This window comes from Lycorma delicatula, chromosome 3 (assembly GCF_047948215.1).
Source record: "Lycorma delicatula isolate Av1 chromosome 3, ASM4794821v1, whole genome shotgun sequence".
Lineage (NCBI taxonomy): Eukaryota > Metazoa > Arthropoda > Insecta > Hemiptera > Fulgoridae > Lycorma > Lycorma delicatula.
The window spans coordinates 97,902,376-97,922,324 of record NC_134457.1 but is presented as its reverse complement, the minus strand read 5'-3'; the positions used below and the strand labels follow the sequence as shown (position 1 = coordinate 97,922,324).

Below are 19,949 nucleotides of genomic sequence, written 5' to 3'. Positions count from 1 at the left end.
TTATAAGACTCAGTCCACTTCTGCTGATTTAAGAATTTCCTTTTTAACATTCTCCCATTCTTTTTCTACATTTGCTGTGTTATCTTTTTTACTCAGACCTCTTGTGATGTCCTCCTCAAAAATCTTCTTTACCTCCTCTTCCTCAAGTTTCTCTAAATTCTACCAATTCATCTGACACCTTTTTTTCACATTTTTAAACCCCAATCTACATTTCATCACTAAATTATGGTCGCTATCAATGTCTGCTCCAGGGTAAGCTTTGCAGTCGATGAGTTGATTTCTAAATCTTTGCTTACCCATAATATAATCTATCTGATACCTGGTAGTATCACTTGGTATTTTCCATATATATATTCTTCTATTATGATTTTTATACTGGGTGTTGGCAATTACTAAATTATACTTCGTGCAAAATCGGTCCCCTATTACATTCCTTTTGCCCAGCTCATATTATTACCCACAATATTTCCTACCTTACCTTTTTCAATACTTGCATTCCAATCTCCAACTATTATTAAATTTTCATCCCCTTTTATGTGTTTAATTGCTTCCCCAATTTTTTTCGTATCACACTCTACCTCATCATCATGGGCACTTGTATAGACATTAACAATCGCTGTCAGCTTAGGTTTTGATTCAATTCTTATTATAATGATTCTGTTGCTATGCATTTTGAAATACTCTACTCTCTTTCCCATCTTCTTGTTCATTACAAAACCTACTCCTGCCTGCCCTTTATTTGAAGCTGTGTTAATTATTCTAACTATTACACTCTAAATATATCTATCATACGCTAACTATTATACTATACCTATAATAATAATAAGTTTAGCAGAAGAAAGCACGGAATTGACATCGAAGGATTTCCTGGAATCAAAAATGATGCTACTCTGGGTAGAGTACATACAATTCATTCAAACTAAGGTGAATGCTTTCTTCTGCGTATCTTTTGCATAATGTTAAAGGACCTACATCTTTTGATTACTTGAAAACTGTTGATGGTGTGCTATCCCAAACATATAAAGCTGCTTGTAAAATGATAATCACTGGAAAGACACGCTTGCTGATGCTTCTATCTGTCATTCACCTAAATTGAGAGAATTATTTGCAATTACCGTATTTATTCGAGTACCCCCTACCCACGAATAAGCCCCGCACCTCGATTTTCCATATCGAAAATCTAAAAAAAAAAAAAAATTGAGTATGTACCGGTATTTTAAAGTGCAACAGATGTGATAAAAAAATACGAAAATATTCAGAAAGTAAAGCATTTAATTCGTTCATTTAAATTGCAATATTAATATTACAATAATAATTAATTAACGTAAGTATTAGTTTAGTTCAGAATCAGTAGGCCAGTAAAACGAAAGAAAGTATCATACACTTTTTAATATGGGATTTTATTTTTAATTAATCACTGTCACTGTCAATGTCTGTAGAAGAGTTACCGGTAGTCTCCACGTCGCTCTGCATTTTTAAAAACTTTTCCTTACTAATTCCGTGGAAATACCTTCCCAAGCATCTTTTATCCAAACACAAATCTGGTTAAACTCTGGCCATTTGATTTTTCCTGTAAGCGTGAGAAAGAAATTTTCATCAGCCATCGATTTACTGTACAGTTGTTTTAATGCAGATTTGAACGGTTTATTAATGCAGACATCTAGTGGTTGCAATAGAGATGTCAATCCGCCTGAAATTATTACTTGGTCTGTCATACCCTTTTTTAAAATGTCTTTCACTTTATTATTTGTATGCCACCAATAACTATCCATTACTAGCATACCAGTATTTTTTTTATTAAGTCTATCTCCTGATCGCTTTTGCCATACACACTTGATCCAATCTAAAATTAAGGTTTCGTCCATCCAACCTGATTCTTGTCCTCTGATAACAATTCCATTTACCTGTACGGTAGGTAGAGTTTTTCTTTTAAAAACAATGTATGGAGGTAATTTTGATCCATCAGAAGTAATGCAAAGCATAACACTACACCTTTGTTTTTAATTACCACCAGTGCGAATCGTAACACTCTTTTCACATTTTTTGTTTACGGTTTTGTCAAATGGCATTTCAAAATATACAAGGGTTTGATCAGCATTTCCTATTTGAGAAGGCAAATAGCTTTTATCTTTTCTAAGATTTATTATGTACTAGTGAAAATGTAACATTTTTTGTTCATAAGCGTCTGGAAGTCGTCTTTCATCTTATTGACAAATCATTTCATGCAAAAAATCGTGTTATCCATCCACGGCTTGCTTTAAAATCAACTTTATTCAATGATTTAGCGATTTCACGAGCATATGATTGACACATTTCCTTTTTTCCATAACAAAGTCATATAATTTTTTTTCTATGTCTGTGTATTTTTTGATATAAGCCACGAAAAGCCCTTTTATTAGCAGTGCCTTTCTCCAGAAGTTGTTTCTTCTTACGCCAGTCTTGAATGCAGCTTTCATTTACGTCAAATTTTCTTCCTTCCGCCTGATTTCCAATTTTTTCAGCCTCTTCTATAACACAGTTTTTCATTTACTGTAAAAGATCATAGTTGCTGTCCTTTTGTACTCATTTTAATGCAGTAATTAAAATAAATCACTGTATTAAACTTTACAAGATAAACTAAACAGATAAAATGCACATAACCATCCACATATGCATAAAGTACAATGACTATGGTGAACAGACAAGACGACGATGGGTAACTGATACTGTAACTGTAGTGTCATTAGAACCAGATGCAGCCTATACAGAATGAATCAGTTTTATAAAAATACCATAACTTCATTCCTATCGATAATATGAACAGGATGTTAATAATTAAGGATGTATCCTGTATAAGTGGCATCCGGTATTGATAAACGAAAGCATGATGTAACTATATGTATGTGATTGAATTTAGGTACTTCTAAGAAAACGTCTACTTTACATAAATTATCCTGGCTAAAGGCTACGTTTCAAGTAAGCCCTGCACCCTTATTTTTTCTCTCCAATTCCAAGAAAAAAAGTACGGGGGGTACTCGAATAGATATGGTATATTAGTTTTTGTCATCCTGTCCAACCAAACATATTGTGGGAAATGTTCCAAAAAAATTTTGTTAAGATATTTTATATTAAATCTGATATCAAACCAATAACGTTTAGATTACAATTTCAGATGAAATACTGAATAGAGGTCTCATTGAGATTGAAAATATTACGTTAAGTGAGAAATACTTACGCAATTTCGGTTTACCAATATCAACACGTGATAATCAAGAAACTATTAATGTTTATGATACAATGTTAAGACTTTCTTTTGACATCGATGAACAGAAAGAATTTGTAAGTATTAATCTTCCTAAATTAGTACCAGATCAACAGCAGGCGTTTGATGATATAAATGACAGTGTTGCTAGCATTTTTTCTTACATGCTCCTGGAGGCATTGGGAAAACATTCTTAATCAATCTGCTTCTTGCTCAAGTTTGCTCAACTAAAAATGTTGCAATCGGTGTAGCATCATCAGGAATAGCTGCTACACTCATAAATGGTGGGAGAACTGCACACTCCAATTTTAAGTTATTGTTAAAAGTTGCATGTGGGCAAGAATCTTTGTTCTATTCATAAAAATGGTAGACAAATTTTACAAGATGCTAAACTTATAGTGCTTATAGTGTGGGATGAATGCATAATGATTCGTCGAATCATATTGAAGCCATTGATCAAACCCTTCGAGATATTAGATCATGTGGTAAATTCATGGATGCTAAAACTTTCGTGTTTGCTGAAGACTTTCGGCGAACATTGCCTGTCATCGCGAGAGGAACTAGGACTGATGTTCGGGCATGCCTTAAATTTGTCCTCACTATTAACTTAAGAACTAATGTGAGAGTTCATCTTGGAGGTGGCGATGCTAACATTCCCTTACAACTATTAAACATTGCAAATGGATCCCTTCCTCACAATGATGGTTATAATTCTATTGCGCATACAATGGAAGATCTCATTTCTACTATTTATCCAGAAATTAGTAAGCTTTTACAAAAATTGTACAAGTGGTGGGGCTTTGCGAAAGATCTATCATAAATCCTCAAAATATTTCTGCATTTGAAATTAATAATGTGACTTCAGAAAAAGTTGAAGGGCAAAGTAAGGAACATCAATCTGTAGATTCTGCAATCAATACTGAAGATGCTGTCCACTATCCTCCAGAATTTTTAAATTCTCTTAATCTTGCAAGTTTTCCAGCTCATAGTCTCAATCTTAAAATGGGAGTTCTGATTATTTTACTATGAAATCTTAACCCTCCAAGGTACTATAATGGCACGAGGTTGCAAATCAAAACTATGTGAAACCACATCAATGAGGTGGCTACTATTTTGACAGTTCCAGCTGCAGGAGAGTATGCTCTTATACCCCACATTCTAATGATCCCAACAGACTTGCCATTTAAATTCAAGAGACTGCAATTCCCTATAAGACTTTCTTGCTATAACAATCAATAAAGTGCAAGGCCAGACATTCAAATAGATTGGTATTTATTTATAATCATTATTTTTCTCATGGACAATTATGCGTTGGACTTTCCAGAACTGGTAATTTGGAAAGTCAATAATACATTCTGTTATCAGAAAATCAAAACACCGGAAAAATATCATATACCCAAAAGTTCTGTCAATTTTAAATTTTATACTGTTAGAAAATGGGTTGGCTGCATTAAAATCTTGGGTGAAGCCAAGACAGGGGATGCTCTCTCTCACTCACTCTCTCTCTCTCTCTCTCTCTCTCTCTCTCTATATATATATATATATATATTTACATACATATACATATACACACATATAAAATAACATGTCATGAGTGACCAAGGCCCACCAAAAACTATTGAAGATAAATTGATGAACATTTTTAAACACTTTCTCCCGGTGTAAATGCACACTAAGAAATCCACTTTGAAATTCTGAGTTTAATGGGTTAAAGTGGAGTAACTACGAAATTTTTTTTTTGATTTCTCAATAACAGATGAATATATAAACTTAATTTTTTGTGTGTAATCTTAATATGAATATCTAAAAATGAATTTTTGTTTTTTTTTTAAACCCTTTATAATTTTAATTTCTTGGTAACAAATGAAGAAATGAATCTGATTTTTGTTGAGTGTAATCTTCATGTCAATAAGTAATTTCTAATTTTTTTTTAAATTTGACCTAGCAAGGGAATGAAGAAAGATAAAAAAAATTTAAACAATGATTGTAAATTTTCCCAATCCTGACTATAGGAAACTATAGATATTCAGTAGATTTGGGATTGCAAATACTCTTCAGATAAATATTTAAAAACCACTTTAGGATATTTTTAAATTCTGATTTTTTAAGCCGTGTGAAGGTATATGGCGCTGTGGCTCAACCAGCACAGCCACTGCCACCATAACTGTATGTGTGACTGGCTGCACCTATCTCTAATTACTTGACTGAAGAACATAAAATAAAGAATTGACCACTATAGGAAACACAAGTAACCATAAAGCGCAGTTGAAGCTGCGATGGGGAGCTAGTAGCTAATATTGAAGAACTGGAGTTAAATGGAAGAAACAGAAGTAAAATGTAGGATACAGAAATATAGTTTCTGAAAAGTTATAAAGGATAAAATTATAAATGCAACTGTAAGACAATGGATTGATGTATGAAGTGCAATAAGAGCAGAGGGGAATTCAGTAATTTGAATATTTTAATTGTGTGCAGGAAAATAAAATGTCAAAGACAACATATGATATCAAGGAATATTAAGGAAAAAAAGCAAAGAAGAAAGTGTGTGTTTTGAAAGCAAAATTTAACTCAACTGCACTAATTGATTGGTAGACTGAAGGCTGGAGCAGCAACATTAATACAATTTTAGTAATCAAAATAAACTTGAAATAAATACATTCAAGTCCATTTAAAAGTAATTATGCCGTTTAAAGCATTACAAAATAGTAGCAATACATAACAAGTATCAGTGTAGATGATTAATAATGCTGCAAACCACTAAAATGTACCATATACATGCACAATTATTTATAAAAATAAAATGCTTACAGTGCTCAGTCTTCTTTCAACTACTGGTAATTCATTAGATTCTTTGTCAGCCTCGAATCTATCCATCCAACGTTTTATACGTTTTCTAGCAGTTTTACCAGTTTCAGCAAAAACTTCCTCATATGGCGTATCAGGAGTAGAAATATTTTGATAATTAGTAACTGCTATAGGAGTTGATTTAATTGAAAGTTTTCTTTTGGGAGTTTGATGGCCTGCAAACGCTATACCACTGCTAGTAGTTGGTTCCGAAGGATCAGCAACAATGCACAATGGTTTTGCACAGCTGCTACCAACATTTTTAAAATCTATATTTTTTGATGAACTAATGCACTTTACACCTGTTAGTACATTTAGAGCTGGTGTAACAGGAACATTGAGAGCTGGCATAATGGTTTTATCAGAACTTTGTTTTGAAGTTTCCTCTTCACAGCTAGACCTTTGTTTAAGCGTTTCAGTTATATTTTTTTCATTATTTTCATCTGTAACAATAAAACTGAAATAGCTAAGTCTTGTTAAAATATACAGATGTCATTTTGTAAAAATATCTTTGATGTAATAGTTTCCATAAAAAAATAACAAAATAACTATCATAAATAAAAGTTGTAAAATAAATATAATTCATCATAAAAAGAAAAAATGGTTAAAAAATTTAATAAATGTTCAGATCACCTCTCATCTTAAAAAAAAGTCAAAGTAACTGATAAAATACTTAAGCTGACACTAATTTAAATTTGCCGTTCAGTGTTAAGGGATGATTGTTTTTTGTCAACCACAGATTGTATTTTGCACAAATACGATCTTTAAAAGATTTATTAGCTGTCATCCAGTGGTTGTAACTGACTAATCATACCTCCAGGAATTATAACTAAATCACATTTTCCATTTGTCAGTTTTGTTTTGATGTTGTCAGACGACAATACAAAAAGCAACCAACATAGTTTTCCTGTTCAGAATTACATATGGTGATAATTTATTTCTATTGGCAGTAGCATTCAACATCAACAGTTACTCTTACTAACTCATATTCAGTTGTTTTTACTGTTACCTGTTTTTAAAACAGGTAACAGTAAAAACTTTCTCAGTTACAGTTAATTTGGTGTGATATCAAAGAACACAGAAACTTCATCAGCATTACCAATTTGACTGATAGTATTGTTTCTTTAAGCATAGACTGATTATGTAATGTTGATATTGTACTAATTTATCGTAGTCTGATGGTAACTTCTGGCAAATGGAGATTCTGCAACATAGTCTTTTCATGAATTTTTCAGACCATCCACAGCTAGCTTTAAATTGGAGACCATTATCCCTAGTCTTTAACATCAGTCCATCTCTTGTCACTGTTAGACCTTTGGTGGAGTTCCTTGAAATATGCCAAAAAAAACAGTATCAATTTCCAGATATTTTCCATGTTTTGGTCTTGAAAAAGATTTCTTTGTTCATTCACACACGAATATGTTTCACATGCGCCACCGATGCACATTTGCTTCATTTACCGAGAACTGTTTACTGGTGCAAAGCTCTTTGAAATGAGTTATCTTTCTAGAAATTTGTGTATGTTCTATGCACGATGACAAATGTTCTTTCATGTTTACTACCTGGTCTCCATTCAATGTTGAACAGGTGCATAGATTCAAAAACTTCAGCTTTACATCTAATAACTATGTGTTTATATCAATTGGCATTAGACTTCCAATTGAAGACAAACCTGACATTTTGACCCTTTAATCTGCAAAAAAAAAGGTGCATCTTAAATTTGAAGCAATATGGTATATATTAATCTCATATTTGTAAGTGTGTGAAAACAAATATAGGGTAAAATCTGAATGTATACGAAAGTAGAAACATATGCATAGTATCCTGAAAGGTATGGGCCAAACTTAAGGGATTAATTTAGGACATAAAAGTAAACAAAAACGTTCATGTTGATAAATATCATATCACATTTCATTGAGGTATTTTAATGAAATCTGGTGCACGTGATATCAACATTTTCTACAAAATAAATTTGAAAATTTCACCTTCAAAAATTCCAAATTCATAACCTTTTAAATCTGTTTATCAACAAATTTAGATTGCAGCCACTTCCCAGGAAACCTGGTGTGTGTGTGTGTGTGTGTGTTTATATGTAAATGTTAAGAAAATGTCAGGATCAAAACATATTCAAAAGCTAAAAACTAAAATGCAACAATCTATACATTAAAATGAATCAAGAGAAACCGTGGAAATCTATTGTAAGTGGATACAAGTTTCTAAACATTTTAGGCCTACAATTTTATTTAATCTAATATTTATGCATTTTAGAGCAGTGCAAATTTTTAATACTGAAAAATAGAAATATATTCATAAAAAAAATAAAAATGGATAGTTTAGACTGTATAAAATAGTTCATTACTAGTACAATGCAACAATATTATAAACAAAACAATTTAGTTCTATAATACTGTCTTTGATTTGGAAGTAGTGCTTGCAATGCCTTATTTCACAACAAAAGACAAAAGGGATACATTAATTTGTTGCTTTGTACTCTCTCAGTTTTTCCTGAAGTTGTGATATTTGTGAAATACCAGAATTACAAGCACTTTTTTTTCCTTTCTGGAACCACTCTTGCAGCATTACCTCTGACATGGGAAGTATACATCCCAACCCTGTAGGGGAAGACACCCGCCTAGTGACCTAGTGACATTCCAGTCACCACATCACCACCCCATTCCAGGGGGAGGGAAGTATATAGTCATCATATGCCGGTTTGTGGAGTGCCTGTAACCTCATTGCACAAAGACGACCCCCACATGGTTGGGAGGCCCTCTGTGCTCCTCTCTAATATCTCTTCAATGTATCTAATATCTCTGACAATGCGATGCATCCACCGCCCTTTTGTCCTCACATCCCAACTGCTTTGCCAGATTCCTAACTCCTCTTCAATATCAGCAGAAATTCTCCTCTTATCAGCGGAAGATAGAGGTCCCAAAGCCCGGAGTCTCTTCTTTGCTCAATCAGCAGGTCTATAACTACAAGGCCAGCCAAGATCTTGGCTGCCTCCTTAGAAACTGTATGATAAGCACAGATTATCTCTAAACAGCATCTCCTGTGTAAAGCCTCGACTCATCCTAAATATTTTGTGTACTTAGTGACGTTCCCCCACAACTCAGCCCCGTACAACATCATGGCATATGCAACTCCTGCCAGCAGTCTTCTCCGCAACTGGGTCGGGTCGCCACAGTTGGTTAGGAGACTGGCAAACAACCTCATTGTCTTCTCTGCTTTGGCAGCCACTCAATGGCATGCATTCCAAACCAGAGTCTCGTGTCAACCCAGACCCTAAGGCAATTGCAGGTCTGGCTTCAATCTGTCTTCCCTCTACGGTGAGTCTCAGCTTTAGGCGTCTATTGGCAAAAGAAACTGCCAACATCTCTGTTTTATCAGGGGCAATGGTGAGGCCCACCTCACCACCCACGAGTTACAAGCACCTAACTCTGTCTGATGAATCCATGGAACAGACATAAACATGAATTCAGCATGCATGAATAACATCTCAACAGCTTAGACTGACTTATTCTGTCACTCACACGTTCAAGAGCAATTATTTCATTACATAAAATAATCACTAACAATCACTTGTCTGGTGCCATCAATGATAAGCAATTAAAAATTTTGTTAACTTTGTTATTGATGTTTAATGATAACTGGTAATGCTTCACATCATTATTCAGTTAGTGAAAGATAGTATTTCAGTTTACGTGTTACTCTGTATAATACGATAATTTTTTTATAGTTTATTTTTATAACAATCTTATTCAGTATTATTTTCATTATTTTTAATTTAGCTTGTGTTTTTGTGCCAATCGGATTTTAACAATGAGTGATTCTGTTGTGAAACAAACTGAGAAAATCCTTAAGCAGCTCTAAAAAAAAAATCAACTACATATATAGTAAACCTTAAAACATGATAATCCTGGAAGTGCAGACTGAGACACTGCTCAGAAAGCAAGTAATGCAACAGATTTTAGTGAAAGAACAATTTTTAAAGAAACATGAAATTGATGATAAACATATTAGCCCTAAAAGAGAAAACAATAATAATAATAATAATAATAATAATGAGAAAACAATTGAAAAGTTGGATGATTTTACTAAAACCACTATCAGGAAAAATGTTCATTCTTTTTATTTCAATAACGAGCTTCCTAACTTGGACAAAATATTAAATGCCTAAAATTCTGATTCTGCTCTGCTGAATTTTTTCTAAAAGTACTACAAAAAAATAATGAATTTTTGTTTTATGTCCAGAAAAAATATTTTTACTAACTGAATACGAAAATATTATTTCATGTCATAGGGAATAATTAAAAGAAATAAAGAGATTTCGTGAAGAGGGTAGACAACTTATTATCTGAATGAAACTTGGGTTAATGCATGGCATATATGGAAAAAAGTATGGGTGGATAAAGAAATAAAGAGCACAAAAAATACTTTTATGAAAGGTTTGTCAACTGGGGTGAAAACCCCAGCTGAATGATTAATAGTAATCATAGCAAGTGAAAAAAAGTTTTTGAATGGTGGTTTATGGGTATTTCAATCCAGATCTTCCCAAGAGTATCTATCAAGATGAAATGAATGGAGACAATTTTATGCAGTGGTTTAAAAAAAATTGCCCAAAATTGTTGTTGAAGGATCCATCATAGTAATGAATAATGTGCCCTATCATTGCTTGAAAACTGAAAAATTTCCAAATATTTTGAAAATCAGAAATTGCTAAATAGTTAAAAAGCAAAGAAAATCATGTTCACCGAGGACATGTTAAAAGTAGATCTTTTAAAAGTAGTAAAACAAGTTAAACAAAAATATATTCATTATCAAGTACAGGGTCCGGCATATAAACCTGACGATTTTTGAAGGATAATAATTAAACTGTGTTTCCTACTATTAAAACATTTAATATATCAAATTAAAGATCAATTTTTGCAATTTATAGTGAATTACTTACATAATTTTTTTTTTATTTGAATATTATGTCGTCCAAATGTTTTCCATTGCTCCTCATACACTCACTTAACCTCATTCTAAAATTTGACATTGCTCGCTCTACCATCACTTGTGGAACTGCTTCAATTTATCGTTGAATGGCCTCCTTGAGTTCTGCAATTGGCTGTGGTCGACTACTGAAGACTTTAAGTTTGAGATACCCCTACAGAAAAAAATCACAAACAGCCAGATCAGGCGCTGGCCAAGGAATGTCGCCAAATCGAGATATCAAACTTCCAGGAAAGGTTTCTCACAGAACATCCATTGCGATTCTCACCGTATGGGCAGTGGCACCATCCTGTTGAAATCAAATTTCATGTCCTTGAAAGTCATTCAGTTTCGGTAGCAGAAATTCATTCAACATGTTTACGTATAGATGAGATGTTACTGTTACTCTGCGATTTAACTCCTCAAAAAAATATGGGCCAATTATGCCGAACTCTGAAACCACACACAACACTGTAACATCATATTGACTGTGAAGTGGTTTTTCAAGAATTTTCCACGGATTATGCGAAGCCCAATAATGGTAATTTTGTTTATTCACAAATCCTGACAGATGAAAATGTGCCTCATCACTTAAAAGAATAATGGCATCCTGGTGGACATTTTTGAGGATGACCTTGCAAGCTGCTTTGCGAGATGCCCAATCATTTGCATTAAGTTGCTGCACTAACATCATCTTATACGGATGGAATTTCAGGTCGGCATGAAGAATTCATTGTACACTTCGATCAGAAATGGCTAGCGCAGCAGCATGTCTCGCTGCTGAATGTCGTGGAGACCACGTAACAGATAACCTTACAGCGTTAATGTTGTCATGATCATGACAATGTACATCATATAATCACATTGTTGAAGCAAAAAAATCATACAAAACACATGGGAGGAAAAAAATTCAAATGAATGATGTTATACAGTAAACACTTATTTTTCTAAGGCTTATAGCAAGTAATACAACTTATATATCAATCTAATAGTAAGGATGTAGTCTTAATTATGGGCAGTAAAATAATTTTTCAGATTTTAGAAGGCTTGACTTAGACTGACTGATACTTCAGCTATTAGAACTTTTTGAGTAATCTTCAGATAGGAAAGGTAGTACCTGGATCCACAGACACACACTCACACTTACCCTGAATAAAAGAGCAGTTGCTTTGTAATCACTCAAAAGTTTATGCCTTGAAACAATAGATGAAGGATAAGGAAAAAAGGCATAAGAAAAGGTATTATGGGTAACAATGTGTACACAATATTACAAATAATTCAAATAATTATCAAAAATAATCATTTAAATATCTCATCCCATTTCATAATATGAAAACTGAATCATAAATGTGGAAAAGAATACCTTTTTCAATAACTAAGTAAGGAGTCTCTGATACTTTAGTGCCATGTTTAGCACAAGCCAGCAGCCAATTTTTTGTTACAACTGGTATATTCCATTTTAAGGCAGCATTATATTTTGAACTACCACTTGATGGTGTAACAAGATGAGTGCTTCCACGTACACCTTTATTTATATTCGTCTTACGTGCAAATGTCTCTTGACACCTGGAACATAAAAATAATTTAACTATTCCTTGTAACTATTTCAAGTAGAAATATTTTGCACTCAGGAGATATGTTAAAAACTAACTTTATGAATTATAGCAATTAACTATGAAGATAACTATTTTGGTCATATAATGGAGGATTGTCGTCATAACATATTAAGATTGCTTCTGCATGTCTGAACTTAACCCAATTAAAGCTGAATCGGGTGAAAATGAAAAGTCAAGCTGCAGAAGAATATGTTATCACATAAGCAAAAAAAAAAAAAAATATTAAATGAAATATAAACCACCAAAACGCAGTAAATAGATAAGTTAAACTTACCATATTAATTCCAAGAATCAATTTTTGCTGGATCCTGTATCTTCAGTTATTAAATTCTATAATTATATTAAAACATATTTTTATTTATAATTTTGTCGAAATTGTTTTAATTTTAGAAAATCCTGAGATTTATTATAGATGAATATGCAAATTCTGCTATCCAGTACAAATGAAAAGTGTATTAATTTCATTGTTTTAGTATTTTTATTTTAAAATTTTTAGCATGCAATAATGGAATTATTTCAATCATGACTGAGGATGCCGGATCCCACAAAAATACTTTCATTAAGGTAAGTTATCTCTTATCTCATTCTTCTGTATTAGATAGTTTATTTAATAAAATTTAAATACAGTTTTACAGGACACAGGAATAATATGAATCTTAAAAAAGATTAATTTCAGTAAAATATATATATATAAATTTCCAAATTGCCAGCTTAATATAAAATAATTATTGTGAAACAGACAGATTCCCAATATCCAAAAAAAAGAATAGGATTACACTAACTTACAATGAAAGTGTTAACAGTTGAATAATCTGTCACCAGACAGTGGTGAAACCAGATTATGTAAATGGAAGACAGCCATTAAGTTAAAAAAAAATCACCTTATCTTTCTTTGCAATTATTTCTTTTTGTTAAAATAAAGAAATAAAAATATTAAAACTTAAAAATAAATAAAATTTAAAAAACTAATCAGGTAGAAAAAATAAATATCATTAAGATGGATAATAAACGGAAGCAGACACCACATTGATCACATAGTGCATGGATGTATCACACTTTTGTTGTTGATATTCCTCGTATCTCACCACTGATCTACCAATCTCCCCATCCTGTGCATCAAATGAACTTTCTAAATAGTGATGAGTAATAAAGGTAAACAAAATACGTATGTTTTACAATATTTTATTAGAAACTCATTTAAAATTAATTTAAGTAAGTACAGGATCATTTAATTTAAAAGAAAAGAAAGAAACAGCAAAAAATTTTTCTGCCCCCATTTTTAGAATACAATTCTGAGTTCTGTACGTTCCACAAAACCATTCTGTAAAATTAGCAGCTAATATATGTTAAAATATAGTAATTTTTATGCCACAACAAGCTAGATAACATAGCAATTCCTAAACAAATTAATTTCTGAGAAAAACAAACTACATCTATAGTAATAAGCTATTTTTTAATTAACATAACAGTACTCTGACATATCACTTCATTTCAGCAAAAAGTCTGTCAGTAAATAAACTCCAAGTAAGAAAATAAAAAACTTACTTACATTTCTATAAATAGCATTAAACAAATTAACTGTTATGGCCCACTTTTCTTATAATATCAATGTTTCTTAATCTATGTACACAGCAAAATTATAACACTTACAAAGCACCAAGAGCTACAACAAGTTCACTGAGAAACTGTCTTTCTACAGACGTGTAAATACTGAGAGATATTACACAATTTTCAAGCGGTGTTTTATTTCCAGCCACAAATATAGGTTGATGGTAATAATGTATTGGAACTAATGATTTTGACTGTTGACAATCATCCTATTAAAAAAAAAGAAAAGTAATGTTATAATAGGAAATAAGAAACAGCTTTAAATCTATAAATTACATGCAATAAATTAAACATGGAAAAATTTGCAATTTGTAATACAATTACAGAAAAATAAAACATATTGAAATATCTTTAAAATCGAATATAAATTCAATAACCTTCTTACTTTAATTGAACATTTAAATGAAAATGAAAAAGGTGATGTCACCTTGTTGGATTGGAAGAGGTGCTTGTGATTCCTGGCTATATGTTTTTATTGGTCAAGATTTCTCAACAAAACAGTTACATAAAAAAAAATTCGTGATTTGGACTGACAGACAGAATTATCTCTGTTATACCACTAACATCCTGTTAAAGCCCAACAGGGGGTGGGGGGGCGACCGGAATGTCACTACGCAGGTGTCTTCCCCTACGGGGTTGGGATGTTATACCACTAACAGGGTCTGCTATGAGGATGCACTGTTCGGATGGAGGTGTTAGTATTATTTTGATGTTTGCTTAATAATATGGGATGCTCATCAGGAAACATATATATTAAAAGAAGTTTGTAGTACATCAATATTTTTAATGTAAAATAAAACAGTTTATTTATAAATGAAAATTTAATCAGGAAACCTATTTTGATGATATTAAAGGAGTAGATTAAAATTATTATGGAAAGTTTCATCATAAAATAATTTAAGCTTTCACTTTCACTTACAAGCACCAGTAATCTTTTGTATTTTGTGGAATAAATTTTATTATTATATTGTAATAAAGAATTAATATGCAAGGTGTAAAAAACAGCCCCATTATTAGTATTGTTTCATTTTTAATACATTGCAGAAGATACATTGTATGAATGAAATTCTCTTCAAAAAACTTTGTGTACTCAAATGAATGTTATTATCGTATTATTTCTTTCTCTAATAGAATACATATAGTGTAGTTTCTGTAACGTTACAAATATTAACCAATGAATTTGATAATAAACATTTTTGTTTGATTCTTAATGCAGTGGCTTTTTGATTATATTTCAGTACCATTCTTCTAAGGAAGTTCACATCATTATAAAGAGATGACTGTCCACTTCTACATGTAGAATGGTTAATGCTGCTGATTACCATAATAGGATATGGGTTTGATATTATAGGTGTGAGAATGTTTCTAGAAAAACTTTCTTTCCAGACTTATAATGAAGCATACAAATTCCATAACTTTTTTCTTGTCACTCACTCACTTTCCCATGAAACAAGAAATATTTATTGTTAAGAGAAAACTCTATCCCAAATACAAGGGGGAGGGAGAATGGAATCCCAACTACTACTGTGTACTAAGAATTTAATTATTAGGTGATAGCTGTTATTGAATAACACATAGGTTTCAAGTTGAAACCTCTATCCACACTTCAATACTAATAAATCTTCAAAAAGTAATGTCCATCTTCAACAAATAAAATTTATTTGGCATCAAGTACAAAATCAATGGAAAAAAATGAAATCTACTCATCTATTCTTCTCACTTTTTTATGTAATCAATAAAACTGCGTAAGAATTCATCCATGCAGTGAACAACTTTCATGAATGTATGTTTGTGAAAGTTTTTCCCAATTCTCATAAGAATGTTTTGATGGTTATTTTCATGTTTTGCATTGCCGACACATAACACCTCCTCAAAGATGTTCTTTTAAGTTTGTAAATAAAGAGTGAATAAGGGGGGGGGGGGGGAGTGAGGCTAAGGTTGTACACAGGATGAACTACAGTTCTCAACTGGAATGATTTTATATGAAAGTATGCCTAAGCACTTTTTGAGTGCCTGACAAAGATTTCATGATAATTTTCTGAAATAATCAGCACTGAGAATACATTGGTGCCTTAAAAAGTCAACAAAACATGTATATATTGTTACTGATCACTCTTTCATAACGTAGCTAATCACATAAAGAAGATAGTGGTAATAAAACATCTCTCACGAAAGATGGACATTCCCAATACCCATGTCATCTGGTTCTTACCAGATGATATGTTAGTAAATCATATATCACATGTTGGCACAAAATATCTTTTCCCATCAAACCAAGAAGGCTGAAGCAATAATTATAAGTTTGAAATGATATTTTTTTAACATATAATATCTATTCTTTCTTTTAAGAATATTTCAAAACCATATATTATTAATTTAGGACTATTCCAGAATAAATTTCAGTATTTTACAGTAAATAGTATTTTTCAGTATTTTAATAAATTATTTTAAAATTAGGTCAACCAGCTTTTCAGAACCATTAATGTATTTGTTGAAATTTACAGTAATATTCAAGACATATCAAAAGTAAGGACCAGCTGCTATTAAAGATTACTGGCAACACTAAATTAGATCACATATGCTCAGTAGCTTCAAGTAGTTCATTACTTAGCTAGCTATGCCAACTGTTGCTTTCTGTAAAAATAAGTAATGAGAGTTGCAATAATGAATACACTTCAGTTAAATCAAATTCAATTTCTCTGTCAATCTCCACAGTAAAGGGTAGTGTCACAGCCTTTCATTCAAGGAAGGGGACCCGTATTCAAACCCCGGTAAGACTTTACATTTCTAGACCTAGAATAACTGAAGGAAACCAGAGGTAGCAGTGACATGATAAATTAAAGAAAAGGTCATACAAATGTCAATGATGACGAGAGGAGCAGGAACTCTAATATTTAATGGATGACCATGTTAGGTAAATACAAACATATGCTTCTTTGGGTTCTTACCATTGAATTTCCAGACATTTCACATTATGTTTTATATGTAATCATTAATAAAACTCATACATGCAAGGTGGGTATTAAAACCATCAACCTGTGCCCAAGTGCTGCAGCTTGTATGTTTTAAACTAGTCAGCAACTCAAATGAGAGCACTTTTTGATCACGTTTCTAACTGCCAAGATCTCAAAATGTAGACTTTCAATTCTTATTTCATTTCATGAAGTATCATTATTCACAATGGTTCATGAAGAGAAGAACTGTTTTAACATGTATACAATTTGTAGTTACACAACAAATACTAGTGAATTTTTATATAAAGGGGTAAAAAAGCTTGATTCTTATTTAAAATATTAGAAAAAAAATGGTGACAACATAAAAAATAAAGAAAATATTAACAAATATTGAAATGGTAATAATTTTTTATTTTTTAAATTTGCAGTCAGAAGAGTTGAGAAGTAGCTATTTTTTTAATATGGGCAGTCAAAAGAGTTGACAAGAGCAGCTCTTGTCACTTTATTTATAGTACTTTTTTTGTTTTGTTGTAATATCTAAGCTTTCTGTTTACAACAGAACACAAAATGTTTAGAATTGAATTTGAACACTTATTTTGCATCACTAATCATTATATTAAAAAATAATAAATTAAAATTTTAAGTAAAAATTAAGAAAAGCAATGATAACAAACTACTAGCAGATATATAATCCATATCTGCTAGTTTTGGTTCTTATTTGTAGAAACAAAGATTTTGCTTAAAAATCATATATTACTGAATTAATTGCTAGCGAATAAATTGCTGTTGCTCTAAAATGATTAGGGTAAATTACTGCTATAACTGACATTTCACAAAGGATAGATTATGATGTTTTGGTAATTAGCCCAAGAAAAAATTATATAAACAATCCCTATCTAATTAAGGAGATCTTATTTAACTTTAAAAAACAAAATATCACAAAAGTGTTCATTCTTGTGAAAGATAAACCAATTAATTATTTTTTACATAATGCTGTAACATTTCAAAAATTTGTTTTTCTTTGCAAATTACATAAAAAATTTTAAAAGTCATTTTTAGATTGTGAAACATATGTCATTCTTAATCGTTGGAAGAAAAGCAAAGAGGATAATGAATAGAGTATTATTAAATTTATTTTATTTCCTTCTTTCTTTAATATAATAGTAAGAAGATAGTAAGATTAAATATAATAGTAAGATTAAATCATACTTTTAAGATAAAAGAAGATAAGATATGAACAGATGTAAGTCTACTAGAATTAATGAATATTCAGCAATGCAAATTAGAATTACAAGTTCTTTGAGAGTGCTACGAAAGGATTAATGACCAGTCAGTTCTTAGTTTTGAGTACAAATACCTTATACTCACTCAATTTTAAAAACTGAAGTTACTAATTCTTCCATTCCAAATGCAAACAAAAAATCAAACTACACTTAAAATATCAAAGCAGAAAAAAATAGAAGAGTTAGGTACAAAATATATATAGTCTAACATTAAAAATTTATTTTTTCTTAAAACCTTCTCTCACTTACCAACCAATATGGCGTGACTACTTCAGAATGAATTCCAGTAACTGAAAATCCATACAATGGAACAACTGTATAGTCAGTAATACCTGTGAATGGTTGTGACATAACACAACCACCATTATCTTTAATCACTTTATTTATCTGAGTCATAATTTCACTATCGAATCCTAATACCATAAAAACTATATCTGAAAAAAGGAAGTTTTGAAAATAAATAACACATATGTACTTTCTCAATAAATAATTTGTTAAGTACTGTATAAATAATCTTTTTTTTTCTTTTTTTTACAAATTTAAGATACCATCAATTACCAAATAATTAGCCATGAATAAATGCCAACATCACTCAGTATTTTTTAACTTCTTTTAATAATGTAACAGTTAAGGTGGATTCAATTGTTGCAATTATATCTATATTAAAATTAAATAATCTGAATCTTTAATTTTTAGCATAATACTAGCATGGATGTTTCTGGAACTGCCTGTAAAGGGTTGATATAATAACCTACAGGGCAATTTCAACTACATTAACTAAAAATGCAGCAAGTACTCTCAATTAGGTTAATAATCACACATCCAAATTAGTAAAACAATTACAACTAATGCAAATAATTATGTGTTTATATTAATATCAATTTATCTTTTGTAAAGCTCATCACTGATATCAACTAGATAAAACAAATATAAAAATGCTGACCAGAGATAAAAGTTAACAAAAATCATAACTGAAAATTCTGCAAAGAATCATACACAATAACTAAATAAATAAAGGAAAAATATGATTATATTTTTTCCTTTAAAATTAAATTTTACATAGCTTTTTATACCTAATATGAAATTATTTATTTATTTGTAAATTAGGTTGAAATCATAATTAAAAACAAAATAAAGCATACCATCTTTAGCTTACTTAAAAAGTCAACAATTTTAGCCTGAATTTTTCTTATGGTATTATTCATTGCCCTGGATTTGTCAACAATACTTTTTTATTTCATAATCTATAATAATTTGAACTAGGATCAGCACTGAAAGTTATAAACCATTATCATAGCAATGTCAAATGAACACGACAGTCAAATGCAAAAATTAAAATCTAGACAGCTGTCCATTATAAAAACATTTTGTATCATAATATCCATATTTACTGAATGTCAAATAACAAAAAATGCTTAAGTTATAT

The 19,949-nt window shown here is 31.2% G+C and overlaps 1 protein-coding gene across 3 annotated transcripts in view; it reads right to left on the bottom strand.

Moving 5' to 3' along the window:
- mus101 (mutagen-sensitive 101) overlaps nt 1–19,949 on the bottom strand; it is a 100,130-nt gene that overhangs the window by 40,715 nt on the left and 39,466 nt on the right. For all 3 annotated transcript variants that reach the window (XM_075360209.1, XM_075360210.1, XM_075360211.1), the window contains exons 14-17: nt 18,773–18,957; nt 14,329–14,495; nt 12,426–12,628; nt 6,050–6,528 (exon numbers count right to left, since the gene is read on the bottom strand). In XM_075360209.1, the coding sequence (XP_075216324.1) occupies nt 6,050–6,528; nt 12,426–12,628; nt 14,329–14,495; nt 18,773–18,957 (1,034 nt within the window). The remainder of the gene's footprint in view (nt 1–6,049; nt 6,529–12,425; nt 12,629–14,328; nt 14,496–18,772; nt 18,958–19,949) is intronic.